This window comes from Bidens hawaiensis, unplaced genomic scaffold (assembly GCF_021521415.1).
Source record: "Bidens hawaiensis isolate Kalapana, Puna unplaced genomic scaffold, B.hawaiensis_p1.1 tig00008152_1, whole genome shotgun sequence".
Lineage (NCBI taxonomy): Eukaryota > Viridiplantae > Streptophyta > Magnoliopsida > Asterales > Asteraceae > Bidens > Bidens hawaiensis.
In genome coordinates this window covers 145,994-167,247 of record NW_027491581.1, presented here as the reverse complement: position 1 = coordinate 167,247, position 21,254 = coordinate 145,994, and the positions used below count along the sequence as shown (strand labels likewise).

At 36.3% G+C, this 21,254-nt stretch overlaps 1 protein-coding gene across 1 annotated transcript; it reads left to right on the top strand.

Moving 5' to 3' along the window:
* The first annotated feature begins 12,380 nt into the window (after positions 1-12,380).
* Positions 12,381-13,235, top strand: LOC143637202 (luminal-binding protein 4-like). The gene is made up of 3 exons (XM_077104648.1): positions 12,381-12,562; positions 12,645-12,884; positions 12,954-13,235. The coding sequence occupies exons 1-3, from the start codon at positions 12,391-12,393 to the stop codon at positions 13,211-13,213; spliced, it is 672 nt and encodes a 223-aa protein (XP_076960763.1). The 5' UTR covers positions 12,381-12,390; the 3' UTR covers positions 13,214-13,235.
* Positions 13,236-21,254: the final 8,019 nt, after the last annotated feature.

The following is a 21,254-nucleotide window of genomic DNA, read 5'->3' as shown; positions in this document are numbered from 1 at the left end:
CTTCAAAGGTTGTGACCCGCCTAAGCTGACTGGTTTAGGAGACGCAATCGCTACTCTCCAGTGGATAACCGCTATGGACAAGGTTATCCGCATTAGCGAATGCCGTCCCGACCAAGCTGTGGTTTATGCTACTCAGTCATTCGTAGATGAGGCTATGTATTGGTGGGAAAGTGTGGAGCAGAGAAAGACTAAGGATGAGATCAGAGCGATGAAGTGGGAAGATTTGAAAGAGTTGGTAATGAAGAAGTTCTGTGCAGATGCCGAGGTTGAAAGAACGGAGATGAAGTTCCAGAATTTAAAAGCCGGTATGATGACGCATCGTGAGTATACCACGGAGTTCAACCGACTATCTAGGTTGGTGCCTGACATGGTTGACACTGAGGTCAAGAGAATCAAATGTTATGTGAGGGGGTTGCCACAAAAGGTCCGCATGTTAGTCAGGGCGATTCAACCTGCTACTTTTGATTCGGCTGTTGGACTCGCGGAAATGGTCTATGCTGACGTGGCCGCGGATGATAGGGTGGAAAGGGACGAAGAGAAAGAGAAGAAAGGGGTCACTCCTGCTAAACGACCCGGTACTCAGTTATGGAACTCCAAGGATAAGAAACAGAAAGTGTGGGAGAAGAGATCGTGTAAGACCTGCGGAAAGAGGCATGGTGGTGAGTGCAAGTGGGGTAAAAGTTCTAATGTTTGTCTCAAATGTGGAAAGGCTCATGGTGGGGAATGCAGAATGGGGTCGAATGCCTGTTATAAGTGCGGGAAGGTAGGGCATTATGCCAATGAGTGCAGTGCGAAGCCAGCATGTTACAAATGTGGCAAGACAGGCCATATGTCAAGGGAGTGCACTGAAGGTGTAGCTGGAGGTAGTGGAAAGAAGGATGCCGATCAAGCTAGGCCCAGAACTAGAGCCTACATGCTGACCCAGGAACAAGCCAGGCAGATTCCGGATGTCGTCACAGGTACGTTTCTAGTGAACGATGTTTCCGCTTCTGTATTATTTGATTCTTGTGCGAATAGAAGTTTTGTAGCTACGACGTTTAGTAAACTAGCTAAAATGAAGGGCTGCCGAGTGTCGGAAACTTTTGTAGTAGAAACCGCAAGTGACACTTCGGTGAAAATAACAAAAATGGTTAAGAATTGTAAGATAGTGTTAGAGGGACATGAGTTCCCTGTTACTTTGTATGTTATGGCCTTTAGAGGGTTCGATGTAGTCTTGGGTATGGATTGGTTGTCTGAGTTTGAGGCTCAGATAGTATGTAAAAGTAAGATGATAAGGTTAAAGTCATTGGATGGTAGTGCGGTGACGGTTTATGGTGATAAGGAGAGTTATGGGCTTAATGTCATTTCGATGATAAAAGCCGAGGGTTTGTTAAGGCGAGGGTGCGGTGCCTACCTGGCATATGTTGTCAACGCTACGGCCGAGATGAAAGAAATGAAGAATGTTCCTATTGTGCGCGACTACCCAGAAGTATTCCCTGAGGATCTTCCGGGGTTGCCACCTGATCGAGAGAGAGAATTTCAGATAGATCTAGTACCAGGAGCCCAGCCCGTCGCGAAAGCGCCTTACCGTCTAGCACCGTCCGAGATGAAGGAATTGATGTCCCAACTGCAAGAACTCCTCGACAAGGGTTTTATCAGACCGAGTGTTTCTCCGTGGGGCGCACCGGTTTTGTTTGTGAAGAAAAAGGATGGAAGTATGAGAATGTGCATAGACTATCGTGAGTTGAATAAGCTTACGGTAAAGAATAGATACCCCTTGCCTAGGATTGACGATCTGTTTGACCAACTGCAAGGTTCGAGTTGGTTCTCACGAATAGATCTCAGATCAGGCTACCATCAACTGAAGGTAAAGGAGGCAGACGTCCCTAAGACAGCGTTCCGAACGCGATATGGACACTACAAGTTCCTCGTAATGTCATTCGGTCTAACAAATGCTCCTGCAGCATTTATGGACATGATGAACAGGGTGTGTCGACCAATGTTGGATAAGTCAGTTATCGTTTTCATTGATGACATATTAATATATTCAAGGAGCGAGTCTGACCATGCGGAGCATTTGAGAGAAGTATTGGAAGTTCTGAAGAAAGAGAAGTTGTATGCCAAGTTTTCGAAATGCGCGTTCTGGTTAAGAGAAGTGCAATTTTTAGGTCACGTGATTAATTCGGAAGGGATTACCGTGGACCCAGCTAAGATTGAGGCGATAACGAATTGGAAGACTCCGCAGAATCCGACTGATATACGAAGTTTCCTAGGGTTAGCCGGCTACTACAGGAGATTCATCGAAGGTTTCTCCAAGATAGCCGCACCGCTGACCGGTATGACCCGAAAGTCGATAGTATACAGTTGGGGAAAATTTCAAGAAGAAGCCTTTGAAGAATTAAAGAGAAGACTCACGCAAGCTCCAATCCTTGTTCTACCCGATGGTGACGAGGATTTCGTTGTGTGTGCTGATGCCTCGCATCAAGGGCTAGGTTGCGTGTTGATGCAACGAGGGAAAGTGATAGCTTACGCGTCTAGACAGTTGAAGGTCCATGAGAGTACTTATTCGACGCATGATTTGGAGTTAGCAGCCGTAGTGCATGCTCTTAAGATATGGAGGCATTATCTGTACGGTACTAAGTGTACTATCTATACAGATCATAAGAGTTTAAAGTACTTTTTCGAGCAGAAAGAATTGAACATGAGGCAGAGAAGATGGTTAGAATTGATAAAGGATTACGACTGTGAGATTAAGTATTACCCCGGTAAAGCTAACGTGGTCGCTGATGCGCTAAGTCGTAAAAATGAGGAAGTCCTAGCAACCGTGAAGTCATACCAGCTGATTGTGAACTCAAGTCTTTTTGAAGAAATCATCAAGGTGCAGTCAGAGGTGTTAGTAGATGAAGGGTTAGTAAAGAAAGAAAGGGTGTTCGGCCAGCAGAATGAGTTAGTGGAAAACACTCATGGAGTTAAGACTAGATTTGACCGCATGTGGATCTCACGCCATGGTGATCTTAGAAGTCGAATCTTAGATGAAGCTCATAAGTCAAGGTACTCAATCCATCCTGGAGCTACAAAGATGTACCAAGACTTGAAAAGGGATTACTGGTGGCCTGGAATGAAGAATGATGTAGTAGATTATGTCGGTAAGTGCTTAACTTGCTTACAAGTCAAAGCCGAACATCAGAAGCCTTATGGGAAGATGCAACCGCTAGAGATACCTGAGTGGAAATGGGAACACATCACCATGGATTTCATAACTAAGCTACCTCGTACAGCTAAGCAACATGATACCATCTGGGTGATTGTGGACCGTTTGACCAAGAGTGCTCACTTTCTGCCCATACGAGAGGCCATCTCGTCAGAAATGTTAGCAAGCTTGTTCATCAAGGAAGTGGTAACCAAGCATGGAGTACCGTTATCGATCGTGTCTGATAGGGACACACGGTTTACTTCGAGGTTCTGGAAGAAATTTCATGAAGCTATGGGGACGAGGTTGAACATCAGTACGGCGTATCATCCTCAAACCGATGGACAGTCTGAAAGGACGATCCAAACCCTTGAGGATATGCTACGTGCTTGCGTTTTAGATTTTGGTGGAAGTTGGGATGATCATCTGCATCTGGCAGAGTTCTCCTATAACAACAGTTACCATTCGAGTATTGGTATGCCACCGTTTGAGATGCTTTACGGTCGACGATGTAGAACCCCGGTGTGTTGGGGTGAGATTGGTCAGAAAGAAATGGGAAGCCTAGAAGTGGTTCAAGAAACGTCTTCAAAGTTCGATCAGATCAAAGCAAGAATGAAAGCCGCTCAAGACAGACAAAAGTCTTATGCAGATAAGCGACGACGACCAATTGAGTTTAACGTTGGCGACTATGTGATGCTTAAGGTCTCGCCTTGGAAAGGAATTATCCGTTTTAGAAAGAGAGGGAAGCTAAGTCCGAGGTACATTGGACCATTTAAAATTTTGTATCGTGTGGGGGAAGTAGCTTATAAGCTGGATTTACCCGATGAGTTAGAAGGGATTCATTCAACCTTCCATGTTTCTCATCTGAGGAAGTGTCTAGCTGATGACACGTCTCACGTGCCATTAATGGACATTGAGGTCGATGAACAATTGAACTACATCGAGCAACCGATAAAGATCGTTGATCGCAAGGAGAAGCAGCTTCGTCACAAAACTATACCTTTGGTAAAAGTAATATGGAAACACCGCAAGGGATCAGATGCTACTTGGGAAGCCGAGGATGAGATGCGCAAGCTTTACCCTAGTTTGTTTATGTAATAGTTAGGTTTCGGGGACGAAACCTCCTTAAGGGGGGAAGACTTGTAACATCCTAAAATTTATAATGTTGAATAAAGAAAGTTATGTTAGTGATTTCGCGTTTTAATTATTAATATCGAGTAGGAGCGGGTCATGGACTTGGATTAATTGAGATAGGATAAATGAGAATGGGATTTCAGGGATATAAATACCCCCAAAATCCCAAAATATCTCATTTCTCACCAAACTCCACACACACTCCACACACTCCTCAAAACACACATACTAACCGATCAAGATTCGAAGCCGAAACCCGAGATTTTGTTGATAGATCTGAGTTGGTAAGGTAAGAACAATCCAACAAAGCTATTATTACTGTAAATGGTTAGGATTGGATGGGTTAACCGGACCCGAAACCCAAACTGCCCAAATCGGACCCCTAGGCCGATTTGATGGTTGGGATTTGTAGGCGCCGATCATACGATTCCGTGGGTACCAAAATCGAGTTATTTGGCTAAGAAACGAAGGAGTTATGGGCAAACAGATCTGCAGCGCGATAACTTCGCCTGCAAGATTAAGTTCGCCTGATGAACTTCGCCTTCAAGCGTAACTTCGCCTTCAAGCGTAACTTCGCCTAAGGATAACTTCGCCTACGGCCAAGTTCGCCTAAGGATAACTTCGCCTGAAGCCAAGTTCGCCTAAGGATAACTTCGTCTGAAGCCAAGTTCGCCTAAGGTTTAACTTCGCCTGAAGCCAAGTTCGCCTAAGGATAACTTCGCCTGAAGCCAAGTTCGCCTAAGGTTTAACTTCGCCTGAAGCCAAGTTCGCCTAAGGTGTAACTTCGCCTGAAGCCAAGTTCGCCTAAGGTTTAACTTCGCCTGAAGCCAAGTTCGCCTCAGGTTTAACTTCGCCTGAAGCCAAGTTCGCCCGAGGTTTAACTTCGCCTGAAGTGAAGTTCGTTTAGAAAATAAATTAAAAACCTAATGGAAAATGTGTTAAGGCAGTTATCGAAAATAAAATTTTTCCAAGCTGACCTGGCAGCTTAACCCCAGCCAGGGGCTCTGCCCCTTGGACCCCGCTAGGGGCTGCCGCCCCTAGAACCCCGCTGCCAGGGGCGCTGCCCCCGGACCCCCGTTCGTTGTGGGTCATATATAGATAGAAATACAAAACGAGTAGTAGTAGTTAATTGATATGTGTAAATATTATACAGTTAGCCGAGCCCAGTTAAAGAAAGGAATTACGATCAACGGCGAGCGTAACAGGATCCAGGTGAGTTTCTAGCCCCATTCCTTGTTATGTTTTCGGGGCTGTGTGCATACTCGATGTGTTGTTAATACATTTATCCTAAGTGATAAGTGTATGTCATATGTGATATGTGTGATAGATATGAATGATTGTTTGTCGGTACGCGAACGATCTTCGGATATTGCGCGTACTGTCAGGTTAAAAATAAAGGTACGAATATTATATATCGTAGATGTATGAATATTTCAAATGAATACTTGTCGGGGCGTGAACGATCTTCGGATATTGCACGTAACGACAAGGGGTATGGTTGTTAAATGAATGAGGTAAAGAATGCCTAGAGTGTTCTTATGTTATAATGTAAGTATGGGTGTATAGGTACACGAATGGCATGTGAGTTCTACGTGTGATATGTATGAATGATTGCTTGATGGTACGTGAACGATCTTCGGATATTGCACGTACTGTCAGGTTGTAACGTTATAAATATGGTAAGTATGATATGTATGTTTATGTGTTTGAACGTAGTAAAGTTAATAAAAGAAGGAAATGACGGTTGTATGGTTGTATGGTTACGAAAAGGGTACCGAGCCCTAATAATACTCGAGGTATGATGTATGGTTGTATGGTAACGAAGAGGGAATCGAACCCTACTAATATTCGAAAACCAAGGGACCAGACCCTTATAATATCTGTGATGTTAGGGACCAGACCCTTATAATATCTGTGATGTTAGGGACCAGACCCTTATAATATCTGTGATGTTAGGGACCAGACCCTTACAATATCTGTGAGGATAGGGACCAGACCCTCATAATATCTGTGATGATAGGGACCAGACCCTTATAATATCTGTGATGTTAGGGACCAGACCCTTATAATATCTGTGAGGTTATAGGGCGAAAGGCTCTTTAAAACGTATGATTATGAATGTAAAGAAAGTATGTAAGTAAGAAAGTAAGTATGTAAGTAAGAATGAAGGTATGAGTACTTATGTGTGTATGAAAGAAAGTTATGAGGTTAAGTACGTATGTATGTAAGAAGGTATTGTATGATATTGTATGATTAACTAGAACTCACTCAGCGTAGCTGACTTTTAGTATGCACGCAGGTGAGTAGGATGAGACAGCTGGCTTGAGTGGAGGACACATGGCAGAAGACTAAAGCCTGGCATCTGAAGATCTGATATGTTTTATAAGTTATGTTTTGATTTTGAAAGACAAGAGGAATGTTTTAAGACATGATTATGAATCGATATGTAATGTTTTATGAAAGTTTTATATTCCGCGTAAAGTTTTAAATTAACTCTGATATTTAGAACTGTGTTTATGAGTAAATCCAACGCTAAAGTAGGGCCACCGGGTTTGGGGCCTTACACTTACTGGCCCGGTTTTGACTTTTGTTGATCATACCCCACCCGTTGCGGTTCCTGAAAACCCGGTTTGTGCACCTGCTCATTTTCGAATAGAAAATGGCCGGAACTTAATTTTCAGTGCGATATGCATTTTAAAATAACAATACTACAGTTATAAATCATAAATATATACCTAAACCCATAACATTTACCTTAGGGATTCCATGGTAGACGTCCTAACCTGCCAGGCTATTTAAAATCACCCATGGTTTGAAATCTTGTATAAGCAATATCATCTGTCATGTCGAGATGTTATTTTCTTCCTTTACCTTGTCGTTTCTTAAGACTTGGTAACGCTGGCATATACCATCCAGTCTTTAACAACATATTATATAATAAGTGGTTATTAGAAAAAAAAATGGCATTACACCTTAAGTAGTTTGTAACTCATTTGCATTGCATAGTTGTGATATCTCGTGAACCGGCCTGCAATTAAAACCGCCCAGATCTTACCCTTGTGATCAATATTTTTAGACCCGGACCAGATATTGACCAGGATGCCTTACTAAGTCATAGGTTGTATCGGACCGGAAGGTTGGACCAGACATTGACCCGAATTACGTCATAATGTATATATTTATTTATATTTATATATAAAATATTCTAAATTAATAACCAAATTAAGAGATGGGAAACCGTACGCCAAATTTTATAATTTGATAATCTTTTTAGTTAATAATTGAAGTTTCTAATTTACGTTTCTTGTTTTAAATCCATAATAATTGGTTGCACCCTGGTTGGGCTTAAACCCATAGTCAATTACTCTTGCTCCTCTTTTATTATTAAGTTTTATGTCTAAAATAAGAGATATGGCCGCCCCTTTCGTCTCGTCCCATCAGTAGTGTATTTCTGGTTCATCTCTTTTCTCTGTTATGTGAACTTGTATAAGGGTTTTAAACCCATGTCGTCTTCATCTTAAATTCACTGTAGATTCTGTTAATTTCATAATAAGAACCTCAATTACTATTTGTAACAATGTAAAGCAGCAATGGAATCGAAGGTAGAGAACATCCCTAGAATAAGGACGAGGCTGATAAGAATATCATATATGTATGGTTGAACTGCCGGGTCATCGGCAAAAACCGGTCGGGTTGTTAGAAAACATGCTAAATGCTGCAGACCGAACCGGTATACTCAACAAGGTCCGGTTCGGTCAGTCCGACATGCTGTTCCGGTCCGAGTTTCAGACATTGCTCATGATCACTTGACTACAATGCAAGAAAAATGGCCACCATGATGATAAAAAGAGACCATATTAAGTGTCCATGTTTTCCATCGTCTAATCCTATAGAAAAATCTAAAGTAATGAAATAGTCACAACTACCATTTTCAGCTATGGACGGGCGTTTTGGAACGAGTACCCAACCGATACCGACTAAACAAAAATGGTACCATTAGTTGGTTTAGCCTAATTTCAGTATAGTCCTATGGATAGGCATTTTACATTATAGACTTTTACCCATCATTAGTGTAAGTAACACAATATGAATATACCAAAAATAAGTTACACATTTTAATTAGGTCGTTTAGTCATCGGCTCGATGTCAAGATGCTACAAACAACCACAATCATGAAATCAGCAATTTGAAGTCAATTTTTGGGTGTGTAGGATTTGTTTACTGAAGTCCAAAAAGACTTTTTCTCAAAATGACTTATTAACTTATGACTTTTCTAAAAGAAGTTTTTAATTGTTTGGTTTAGCTTATATGGTTCAAAAAGCCAATAAGTCAACAGGTTGTTTTTTTAAAAAGTGTTCGATTAGCTTATTCATGTAAAATGAACAAAAATGACATTATTTTATAAGTCAATAAGTTATTTTTTTTAAAAAGTGTTACGTTAAAAGGAAGGGTGTAATCGGTAATTACCAACAATATGTTAAAAGGAATTCCAAAAAGTCATGCCATTAACTTCTCTAAAACAACTTATTAACATTATTTCAAAAGTTAAAATAAAGAGTCATTTTTCAAATAACTTTTCATCAAAAGTTTACAATTTAAAAGGAGGTTAAAATAAGTAATCCTAAACACACCCTTTGTCTGCATAATAATGTATTCATGTAATTCTAATGAATCAATACAACATAACATGGACATGAACAATGCAAAGATAACAGGTGTTTTAAATGGTTATTTAAATTACTTATGTTTTGTAACAAACTACATTTCAAAAATGCAATCATAATAACTAGATGAAGAAAGTGATTCGTTGTTCCTCTTCATAATGGCATATAAGAGAAAATAATCAAAATGTTCATTTTTCACCTAAAAGAATCATATAGTCATCCCAAACCATTTTTCACAATTTTAATAATTTAACAAATGTATTATTGACGTACATAGTGGTTCCAACTTTCAATTGTTTGGTTTGGTCCGCTGCGTTTCAACCAGTCTAGGCATAAGCTGAAACCAAACACAAGTGTTTGGTATGTTTGCAGCCACTCAGTCAGTCTATAAAGCCTGAAATCCCCTTACCTCTATTTACTTTTGACTACATCAATTAGCATTTGGAATCTAAAAATACAAACATTATCAAACAAATTTAATCACAAACTTAATGAAATTAATATAATACTCACCAATCTGAAACTCAATATCATGTCGTGTTGATCGTTGATTGTAGTATATGGTGTTCAACAAGACGCCATTGAAGGTTTGCAAGACGTATTATGAGAAACCTTATCCTTGTTTGTGAATTCGTCTAAACAAACTAGAGATCAGATTTATGGTTTCAATGAAGATTGGTAAATAATGTAAATCATTTTTAGATCGAAAAACATTGTAGTACCAAATTGTTGAGTGAGATGATTTGTTGAATACACAATGTACTCGGTGTTTGTTTTGTTTTTGTTGAAGAGTAACAATAAAGCAAAGAGGGAAATTTATAGATTAGAACCCGATATTGATGTGTCGAGAGTACTAGCATTAAATTCTGGACCCTTCTGGTGTTGTCACTTTCATTGGTAGGTTAAAACATACAAAGTACACAAGTCAGAGCATAAGAATAATGTTTGTTATTTTTTTTTTTGAACAGCTAAAATTTCATTCCAACCAAAACACCAAAACTCAGCAAGTAGCTGAAAAACACTCCAGGGAAGAACAATAAAAAACAGAACCAAAAACCCCAGGCCGCTACCCAAACAAAATCCACAAACTCAAACCCTCCAAAGAAAATCCTATGGCCTCTATGACGCTAAATCCTCCACACCATACAGCCTATTGAGAACCTTGAAATTGAACAAAATCAACCACCCCATTATCCCATATAATCTGAATCCCCCAAGCCGAGTTACCACCTTTAAACGACCCCATAAAAATAAGAGAAAGGAGGTTCATTGGTGTTGAATTGCCTCCCTTTCGCCTCGAACAACCAGTCTGACAAGATCTTCATGCTCCCTTAGATTAACCCCCAGAAGTTGGCCCAAATTGATTGTCTTCTGAGTCTCTTTTCTATCAAGAGTTGGTCTATAACCGGCGGTTCAAAGTCATTATTATCTTCGAGACCACCATCAGGTTGCACTGATTGTGGGATTGGGTCTGCAGTTTCTCCCAACCACTCCCCGTCTCGCCACTTGAGCTAGATTCTTCATCATTCGATGAGATATTAGGATTATGGGAACACCTCTTAGACCTTCGTTTCCTTCTCGGTCTGCTATTAAAAGAGAAGATTCTCCTGCTGGGTTTCATGAGAATATCATCAGCAAACGTGTTTTATTTAAACTTTTAGATTTACGAAGAGGTCCTAATACTCCATCTCCATTATTCTCAACTTCTTTAACTGGGCTCATAATTCCATTTAGTTTCTTTACATACAAAATGGTCTGCCGTACCCTATCAAAAGCTATTTCTTGATCCACCCACATCTCCAAAGAGGAAAAAAAAACCCCTTCCAATCAGATTCTCTTTCTAGAAGGAATGCTTTCGCGTGATCTGTCGTTTCAAACGATAACAAAACCTTCAAACCCCAAAGGTAACGAAGTTCCAACTTACCCGACATCTTCTTTTAGAATGCCCAGACTCTTCGTCTCCCCTACCAACGATACCTTCCTCCAAGAGCATCCCGAGAGGTCTAAAGGATTATTGTTAAGAATCCTCGAATCTGGATTCATGTCACCGCCCGATCCGTTTAGCACCTCTTTGTATGATCTGGGGATGCACCAAGACGGCAAGACCCCCTCGAACCTCCGGAGATTGGTCGAAATTTCACTGCGTCTTCAATCTGCCTTCCCGAAGAAGATGAACGGGTAGTCGGAACCACCTTTTGTCCATTTCTGTCATATCTAGCAAGGTTGACTTGAACCTTTAATCCTCCAAATTTTAGATTACTAAGATCTTTTAGAATAATGTTTGTTATAACTGAATTAAGTTTCATTTATCTTGTTTTTTTGGCTTAAAGGTTGTTTAGGGGCTATTTGTTTGTCTTTTATTTTCAACAGCTAATATTTTTGTTTTCACTTGTTTTACCTTATGTCTCAGGTAAGACTAGAACAGTAGAACCCACAATTATTTGGTTGAATGTTATTTATTTGTCTTATGTTATAGGTTTTGTGTTCTGTTTTGGATTTTCTTCAACTTCCTGCTTGAGTTATAAAAAATAAATAAACCTAGTCAAAACATCAAATTTTGACACAAATTTTATATTGTTTTATTTATTGTTCCTTTTCATCATTATTTTTATTTATTGTTTGTGTATGAACTAATGTGACTTGTTTCTGGCAGAATTTTCTTAAAAAAAATGGTGTTTTGTGAGAAATACTTTCATTGGTATGTGGTTTATTTGATCTTTTTACATAGTGTTTCCGTGGTTTCAAACCACGATTTGTTGAGAATTTCATGAGATTGTGATTGACAAACCGTGTGATTTCAAACCACGGAAACACTAGATGTGAAAAAGTCTCAGAAACCAAATAGAAAAATGAAACGACTTCTTACAATAATACACAATTTCTGAAATAAGTTCTTTCCGACATTGTTCTAGCAATCGTCTTAGTCAGTAAAATGTTTGGATATTGATTTGTTTGCCTTGCTAATGTCTTTTAAATTTTTTTCCTTTTGTTTCTTTGAAGGAAAGATGAATTAAGTTTATGTACTAACATTAACATATATAAACAGGTTGCATATTCTCAATTTCAATCGCGATAGAAGAGGACAAGTTAGTAACTGTTTGGATTGATTTTGGAACCAACACTTTTTGTTTTGGTGTTTATATGAATGGCCACGTTGAAATCATACCAATCATACCCAATGATCAAGGAAACCGCACCATCATGGGTCGCTTTCACTGACTTTGAGAGGTCCTTGATCGGTGAGGCTGCAAAGAATCAGGCCGCTGCAAATCACAAAGGACCATCTTTGATGTGAGGAGTCTTATCGGCAGAAAGTATGATCTTACTTACAAACTTTTTGTGTGCATTTATTGGAGCTATGTTGTTTAATAAAATTTTATCTTTGTTTGTTTGACAGATTTGAGGACCGAGGCTCAAAGTCATATGAAACGCGACCCGCACAAAGTTGTGGACCAAGATGGGAAGCCTTATATCCAAGTTGAAAGCAAGGGTTACAGTCCTGAAGAGATCAGTGCCATTATTCTTACCAAACAGAAGGAGACAACCGAAGCATTCCTTGGAAAGAAAATTATCAAAGCTGTTGTCCCAGTTCCTCGTAAGTAAATGACAACCAACTGAATGTGCGTGTGTGTGTATATATATTAAATTCGTTTAAATGTTGATTCCGTTGGTTGCAGCATACTTCAATGATGCCCAAAAGCAGGCTACCAAGGATGCTTGCTTCATGGCTGGTTATAATGCTGTAACAATCATTAACGAACCTACGTCTGCTGGTTTTGCATACGGTCTGCATGAGGTTGCCGCTGAAAAGAACTATATTGTTTTTGACCTTGGTGGTGCGACTGTTGATGTGAGTGTCTTGACAATCGAAAATGGTGAATTTGAGATTCTTGCCACAACCCACAACCATTTTGGAGGTAAGGATTTTAGTGTTTCTATTTCTATCATTTCCATGCTTGTTGATAATGATCGGTTCTGTTTTCAAGGTGAGGACTTTAACCAAAGGAGGATTGTGGGACTCCTGAAGAAGTCTCTGGAGGATGCTGGCTTGAAGAAACAACAGATTGATGACACCATTCTTGTTGGTGGGAGTAACATTAATTACCCAAAGGTTCAACGACTCCTTAGGGATTACTTTGATGGCAAGGAACCAAAGACAAGTGTCAAACCTGATGAGGCAATCGCTATCAGTGCTGCTGTTTTAGGGGACGCTTTGACTGAGGAATGGTGGGATCTCATGTGTTAGGCAGGCATCCAAATTTTCAGTTTGGGTTAATTTTTGTAAAGCCAAAAAGTCTTAACGCAAGAATCAAAATGCTAAAAATAAGCAACTGCTGTGGATAAAGACTCAAGCCAAACAAAAAAACTCAACCCAAAAGACTAGTCTGATGAGTGAGAGTACTCATTTGACTTATAAACCCCACATTAATTGTCAATACAACCGATTTGGGACAAGTCCCATACCTTGCAATGGTTTCAGTCCGTAACAATACACCCTCCTTAAGGGTCAACATCCTCTTTGGTCACGGCCACGTTGGTCAGGCTGGCTCAATCCAGGCCACCACTCGAATCATTGTTGGTCATGGCCACGTTAGTCATGAATGGCTTCCTCCAAGCCACCACTCCCACCACTTAGCTCTTTAACTATGATATATCTTGTTGCTATTCCACTTATTTGCATTTTAATGTTGAGATTTCTATGTTTGGTTATTATATCTTATAATAATGTCGCTTCTGTTATAAATTCCTAATACATACAAAAAACATATTCTAGTTTAAGAGATTGATTTCGTATATGAGGCTACAAAGTTAATTAAAAACATATTACTTTATAACCTATACTTATCACTATTTTTTACCTTTCTTTTTTTTCCTCTTATGACTTAAAATTTCATGTTATACAAAATTTCAAATTTACTACTGAAGCATATATTTATCTTCGTTTCTAATCAAAATATCATTTAAGATAAGAGTTGTGTGTTACAATATGTCACATTCGTCGCATTTGAGTCTCGTTTTATATTCATATTTTGTAATCATTTTGTAACATGTCGATTTCTTTCGCGTTTATTTTAAATAAGTTATACTTCGTAATTGTGGTTAAACTTGTAACTTCGAATCGGAATTCATCAACTCATTGATAATATAACTCTAGCGTGTGCGGGGTTTGTCAAAATAAAGTTATTTATAGTTTATAAGTTCGGTTAAATAAACTCTAAGGGCTAAAGTGGATTTCCTTAAACCTATTCAAGATTTAAATCATTTATAACTAAATACCAAACTTGAGGGGCCAAAAATATAACATTTATAACCCACCTAGATAAACCAAAAAAAAAACCCTAACCCTAACTATATACATTCAGCCGTCACCCACCCCCTCAGCCGTTTTCCGGCGAGTTTTCCGGCGAGCCCGATTTTTAGGCCAACCCCACCTCCAACACACACGCACAACACAGCCACCACTTCTCTCCCTCCCTTGGTCCGTAAACTCGACGCCAGCAGCCCATTTCCCCTTCGGTTTCGTTTTCCGGCGACCGGAAAACCGGCCGCCGCCCACTCCGTTCCGCAGCTTTCTCTCTCTCTCCCGGCTTTCCGGCCCGGTGGCCGGCCGCCGTTGCCCCCGGTACTCCAGCCACTTCTCTCACTCTCTATCTCTCTCGTAGCCTCTCTCTCTCCCACAGCTTCTCTCTCTCGTCTCTCTCTCTCTCCCCTTCTCTCTCCGTTTTCGTTTTCCGGCCGGTTTCGGCTCCGGCGACCCATGCTTCTCATCATCAATAAGGTATATAATTTAGGTTTTAGTGTTATTAGTTTTATATATCGGTTATTAGATTTAAATTGTCAATAATCGGTTTTATCGTTAGGTTATATTCTTTGAAACAACCGGGTTTGGGTATTTTGTTGTTTTGTATTGCGGAAAAGATGAACAACCGGGTTCGGGTCTCATCTTAGACCGGTTTTAATGTTATATTTACACTTAACAAATTTTTTGTCACTATTAGTGTTAATATTTTTACATAAAAATTATTATTTGTATTATTATGATTATATGTATTCATTATTAATATTATTATTATTATTATCATTATTTTCATAATAATAGATTATTATTATCATTGTTATTATGATTATTAAGGAATATTATTAAAAATCTAATATTGTTAATATTATCTACTTGTTTTATTAAACCGAAACCAATGTCGAACTTAGTTATCATTTAACGTCATCGTCACTCGAGTTATATCTTTTATCACTAATACTACTATTATTAAAATGTTATAAGTATTATTTATTATTAATATAGCACATATAATTATTATAATAATTACTATTATTATCATTAAAACTTATAAACCTATTAATAATGTTTTCAACAATAAAGTAATAATTATTATGATTATTACTACTACTATTATTAATTTAACAACAAATTCTCGATGAGTAGTATATTATATATTATTTTCACCATTATTTTATATATCTAGATATATATGTATATATACATAAGGGATTGATCATGCGAGAAGTGATATTATAGCGAGAAGTGCGAGAAGTCGATCTCAACCATTGAAAGTTATAAATCTTAGAAAAGATAAATTGACTTTTACATAAAATATCATCTAGAATAATTTTAATGAAATATAATTGAGAGAATTATTTGCATTCATGGTTTCATAAGATTTATTTGAATTTTCTTTTACGTACCTACATATGAAAATAAATATATACGTAGGTTAATTGTAATTAATTGATCACGTTCACAAGTAACACAATAATCTACATATAGCTTATGTTTAATTATGCAAATTGTTAGTTATTTTTATTTTTATCAAAATGTAACTCGTATTACAAACACAACTTATGTTCACCTACACAAATTTTGTTTCTTTTGTTTTCACCAACACATAACTAATATTCACCTACACATAACTCGTATTCACCTACACAGATTGCTAGTTCATTATATTTTCACCTACATATAAATAATATTCACCTACACATAACTCGTATTGTTTACACATAAAAGAGATTAAAATAAAAATAAAAAACATGATGTATTCCAACATTGCGAATATTTTACAACTTTAGGTTAATAATATTAATTGTATGTGATATCATGAATAATTTTTGTTTGTGTAGGTTAATTTTTTGATCTGCGTAGGTAAATACAAATGAGTATGCTATAACATTAAGTAAATTTGTATATATAGGTTAATATTGTGATTTGTGTAGTGTACCATGAACTAGTTATGTGCATCTATATTAATATTGTGATATGTGTATGTGATAATATGAACTAGTTTTTTATGTGTAGGTTAATGTTATGATTTGTGTAAGTATTTGTTTTTATGATGGTTAATTAAATTTTTTTGTAGTATGAGTATGGTGGTTTTGTTTTATGTATTTTTGAAGATTAAATCAAATTAAAAAAATAAAGATTAAATTATAGTCATTTATAACTTAACGTTAATTAGTATTAATTACAAAAAGAAACTCCTAAACATTTTATTAATATACTTCTAGAATTAAATAATTCAAAATTAAATAGAAAACTTTTGATTGGTTAAAATCTCTTCTCGCACTTCTCACCATAAGAACACTTCTGAAATAAAACAAATCCTATATACATATATATATATATAACATGTTCCAAAGTTATTTTAACATTATCATCCTTATTATTAATAATATTATTATAAACTTTATTATCAATTCATTGTTATAAAAACCGAACTCTTGATTTAAAACCCGTCTTGTTTCTATTTAATATTGGTTTAGTTATTTAAAAGTCCTAATAATATAATATTATTCTTATTCTAATTATTAATTATCTACGAGTCCCTAATCATTAACAAACTAACCGGTAACCCGATTAATAACCGAACCTCCTCGTTCAATATTTCAAGTAGAGTTTCATTATTGTTTCAAGTTCATTAATATATATTATAATATTTATTTTAGCTAAGGTGTTTATCGTTTCAAGTCGGATCTGTCGTTTACCGTTCAGCTTCATTTACTTATCTATTTATTTCTCGGTTCATCAATCGAGGTGAGTACTTTCATACCCCTTTTTCCATCTTCCGTTTTGGGTGACATTTCATACTTATCAAACTAAATGCTTTATTTACTTGAATCTTAAACCCACAAACGTGATTGTATACATTACTTAAATACTTGCTTGATTTGGTGTTCTATGATATATGTCTATGTGTTTATCACTTTCGGTTGGTTGAATCTATAAATCCTAGACTACTTGGCATCCCCTTGTAGCAAGGTGTCGTTAACGTAATGCAATTAAAGATATTCTATTAAATCCTAGACTACTTGGCAACCCCTTGTAGCTAGGTGGCGCTAACGTAATTCTATTAGCGATTGTCAATTTATCCAAGTTGTTGCTTTTATTTATCGTTCCGTATACAAGTTTTGTGGCTTTTTACTACTATATACTTATATGCTCAAACTTATGAATTGCTCACCAACCTTTGTGTTGACAAACTTTATTTTATGAAATGTTAGAGGTTTGACTTTTGTTGACTCGAGGACTTGACGAAAACGTTACCAAGACTATTAGGATATTAGTAACACGAACAATATAATTGCTACTTGTATTCAACTTGTTTGTATGGTAGAGATGTGTTGTTTATTGATTCGTTGAAATAAAATGAGTTGAATAAATATTGTCACTTTAAATAGTGTCTTGTGTATTTGGGCAATCGGTTGCACCCCGGTTTGTTCCGCCGCCTTCGGTCGGGGTGTGACCGATTGGTATCAGAGCCACAAGATTATAAGATAGGTGGTTAGACGTAACGACCTAGTATAGTCTTTACTTTAGGGTCCTTATATGTGTTGCCTATACGTGTTAACCCTACTTGATTTTTCAATACACTTACTTATTTATATACTTATTTATTTTATCAAATCATAAATATACACATACACACACTTTCATAGTACTCCAAGGTATCCTTACCTTAAAATGCAAAAACATTAGTTTTTATTGTGTTTTATGGATCATGAGCTTAACTTGGATCCCGTTGTTTCAAACCTCCTTAAAGATTTTCTCATATGAGATGACCACTTTAAGTTGTCGAATGCAAGCGTTCCGGTCGCCTTCCAAATGTTTGGTGTTGAAAACATAAAAGCCTCGGTGGTACGTGGACTAGTGTTTTGACATCCCGTTGTATCTCGATTTATTGCCTTTATCATTATCGTTATTTGAGTCGAAAACATGAAAAAGACGCGGTGGTACGTGCACATGTTTAGACTCCAACATGTTATTTTCGTAAAAAGGTTTTTAGTGTCGGAATGTCAAGTCATGGTGGTTCATGCACGATTTTTCCGCCTTTAAATCTTAAAACTTTATTTGTACATTTCAATAACTTAAACCATTTTCCCTTTGTTTTGTTATAAACCCTTATCACAAGTCTTCATTTATAAAGGTAATTTTATATTGTGAATAATTCTTTTATATCTCGAATTTATGTTATAAAGTTTTACGCCAATTTTCTCATTTTGTTTTCACAACGATTTTATTTATATAAATTTCATCCATTGCGACCTCTTCGATAATATATGTAATATATCTACATTTTCGATCCATTCACTATGATTTTTTATATGCCGTCTATTTTCATTAAGACTATTTATAAACAAAATTCTCATTATATAAATTTTATCATATTAAAAAGATTTCATGACAAATGTTACTTTGAATTTTCAAGTAAATCTTCTATTATATAAACTTTAAATTTTCTTTAAAGTCCTTGTACAAAAAAATTTTTATAAAATTTCATTTTTATAACTATTCCGTTTATTTTGAACAATCCTTTCACAATATTAATTATTTAAACTTTTCACGACATTTTAAATTATGTTACATAATATCCATGGTGGAATTCTCATTACCTAAAATCTATTTTACAACAACTTTCATTATGCATTTTTGCTTCATTATAAATTTTTACCAATAAAACTTGCATCTTATGATACAACTTGTTTTAAAATTCTTATGATAGTTTTGCCATGATCTTCCAAGAAAGTCACAAACTTATAGCTTGTAATCTTCTTGAAACTCTCATGCAAAACTTCATAGAAATTTTACTTAAAAGACAAAAATCGTTTACTTGTGGTTTCTCGATTTACAATGCCGGTCATTCTAACTTACTTTTATATTTTTGTCACAAGACATTAGGTAACGAACTTGGTAAAGAGATTTTCATTACGCAACTTTGCATTCCCAAAATCGACATTCATCATTTAATATTGAGACCTCATAACAAATTTTGACATTCAATTTATGTATTTTAAATTTCCTCATAAGCAAAAAAATATTTATTGTAACCTTTATAAAGAAATTTGTGTGATTCACACGCTCAGATCTCAAAATTTCTATTTATATATATATATATATATATATATTCATATATATATATATATATTAACTTATAATTTTTAATTATCAAAAAAAAAATTTCAGGAATGTTTCAGACATTATTTATAAATATGATATTTTCAATTTAATACTTGTTAGGAGTCAAAAATCTCCCTAAACGCAACCAAAAATTCCCAAACACCCGCGTCCCGTCTCAAACCACCCTTCCATTTCAAAAGTCTCCCGAGCACTCAAATCTTTTCTCAATACGAACGAAACCTAAAACATCAAGTTATATCCTCACCTACTCAAGCCTCATGCAAAATCCAAGATGTACAACATTAACCAAACAAAAAGCCTTAAATACCGACAAACACACTCACGAATGCCTTGAACATATGCAAACCAAAACTTACCCAACTATGACTTAAAATCCTTCGGCCCGTACTATGTCGAGTCACAAACCATATCGCCACACCATTCCCATCCAACCATAGAGTTTGATATCAAAATAGCAATCCAAACACTCCTTACCAAATACATGTATAAACCGAATCTCAACCCAAACTAGTTAAGGTCGACTTACCCAACCCATCAACTTACCCGAACTCAAATAAGCAAGCATCATCCTAATAGCCCAACCACTACTCACACAAATCATCCAAGCCTAACCCACTCAAAAGACCTAAACTCAACAAACCCAATCGATTCAACTCAAGAAAACTCAACCACTCAAGCCGACCTAAACACTCTCACTTATCACCAAATTTCCAAACCATTCACCGAACGAAGCCTAAGACAACCCTACGTATGCAAGCTTCGTTTTTTTTTCCCAAAATTTTTTTATTTATATATATATACAACTAATGTATTTATAACAACCTCAGGTGTTCAAATAATCAATTTTAAATTTTAAACCTTATATATATATATATATGGTATTGTCATGATAACATAATTCTATTATGAGGATTTGTTTTCAAAGGTTAATAAACGATTATATATATGATTTAAAGATTTTAAATATTGTCACCTAAGATGATAAACCTCATAAAGAATTTATAAATACGAGGTTCATTTTGAATGATGAATGCAGGATTTATTTAGTAATAAGATACAACTTTCACCATATTGCATAAACTCAATGACCATGGCTTTGCAAATATTTTGGGACACGTTTATAAATACTTTATATTGTTACACAATTTTTGCTCAATAACAATTTACGCCAACTATTACCTCTTATTATCGCAAGCATCATCACTTTATATAATTTATTTTCATCACAATAACTTTATGTGTACAAACTCCTTTAACAATTTGGGTTACAAGATTTACATTCAATAATGATTTAAATATTTTCCCTAGCAATGCGTTACCGCGATGCTTTGTTATTATGTACATTTCTTAGAACCAATAAAACGGCCTTACTTAAGACCTCATTTTCATTTTTAGTCTATTATACGCTACGCGATTTGCATATTTCAACATTATATTCGAGTCTCACAACTATTGCGATTTTATTTTCATTTGATGATATGTTTCGATGACAATATTATGCACATGAGATTTCATTTTTGTGTTTTGATTTTCGTGACCGAATGCAAACTATTCACTAATAATTTGTGTAATACTTTCAATACCTTAACTTCGCCAAAAATCTCGTTTGTCTTTTAAACGATATTTTTTATGACTATGTTATATATATTTGAGCAATTATGTAAACACGATTCTATACATTATTCTATATTATTTCTTCTAATCTATTAACGGCATATGTGTGGCTGTCTACAAGTTTTGGCGCTATTAGAAACTGTTATTATAATGACGATTATATAAATGGTTTCACAATAGTGGTCGTATTCACGTTTAATCACATTTCATCGATTGCTTGGTTGCTAATCAATACTATTTTAAT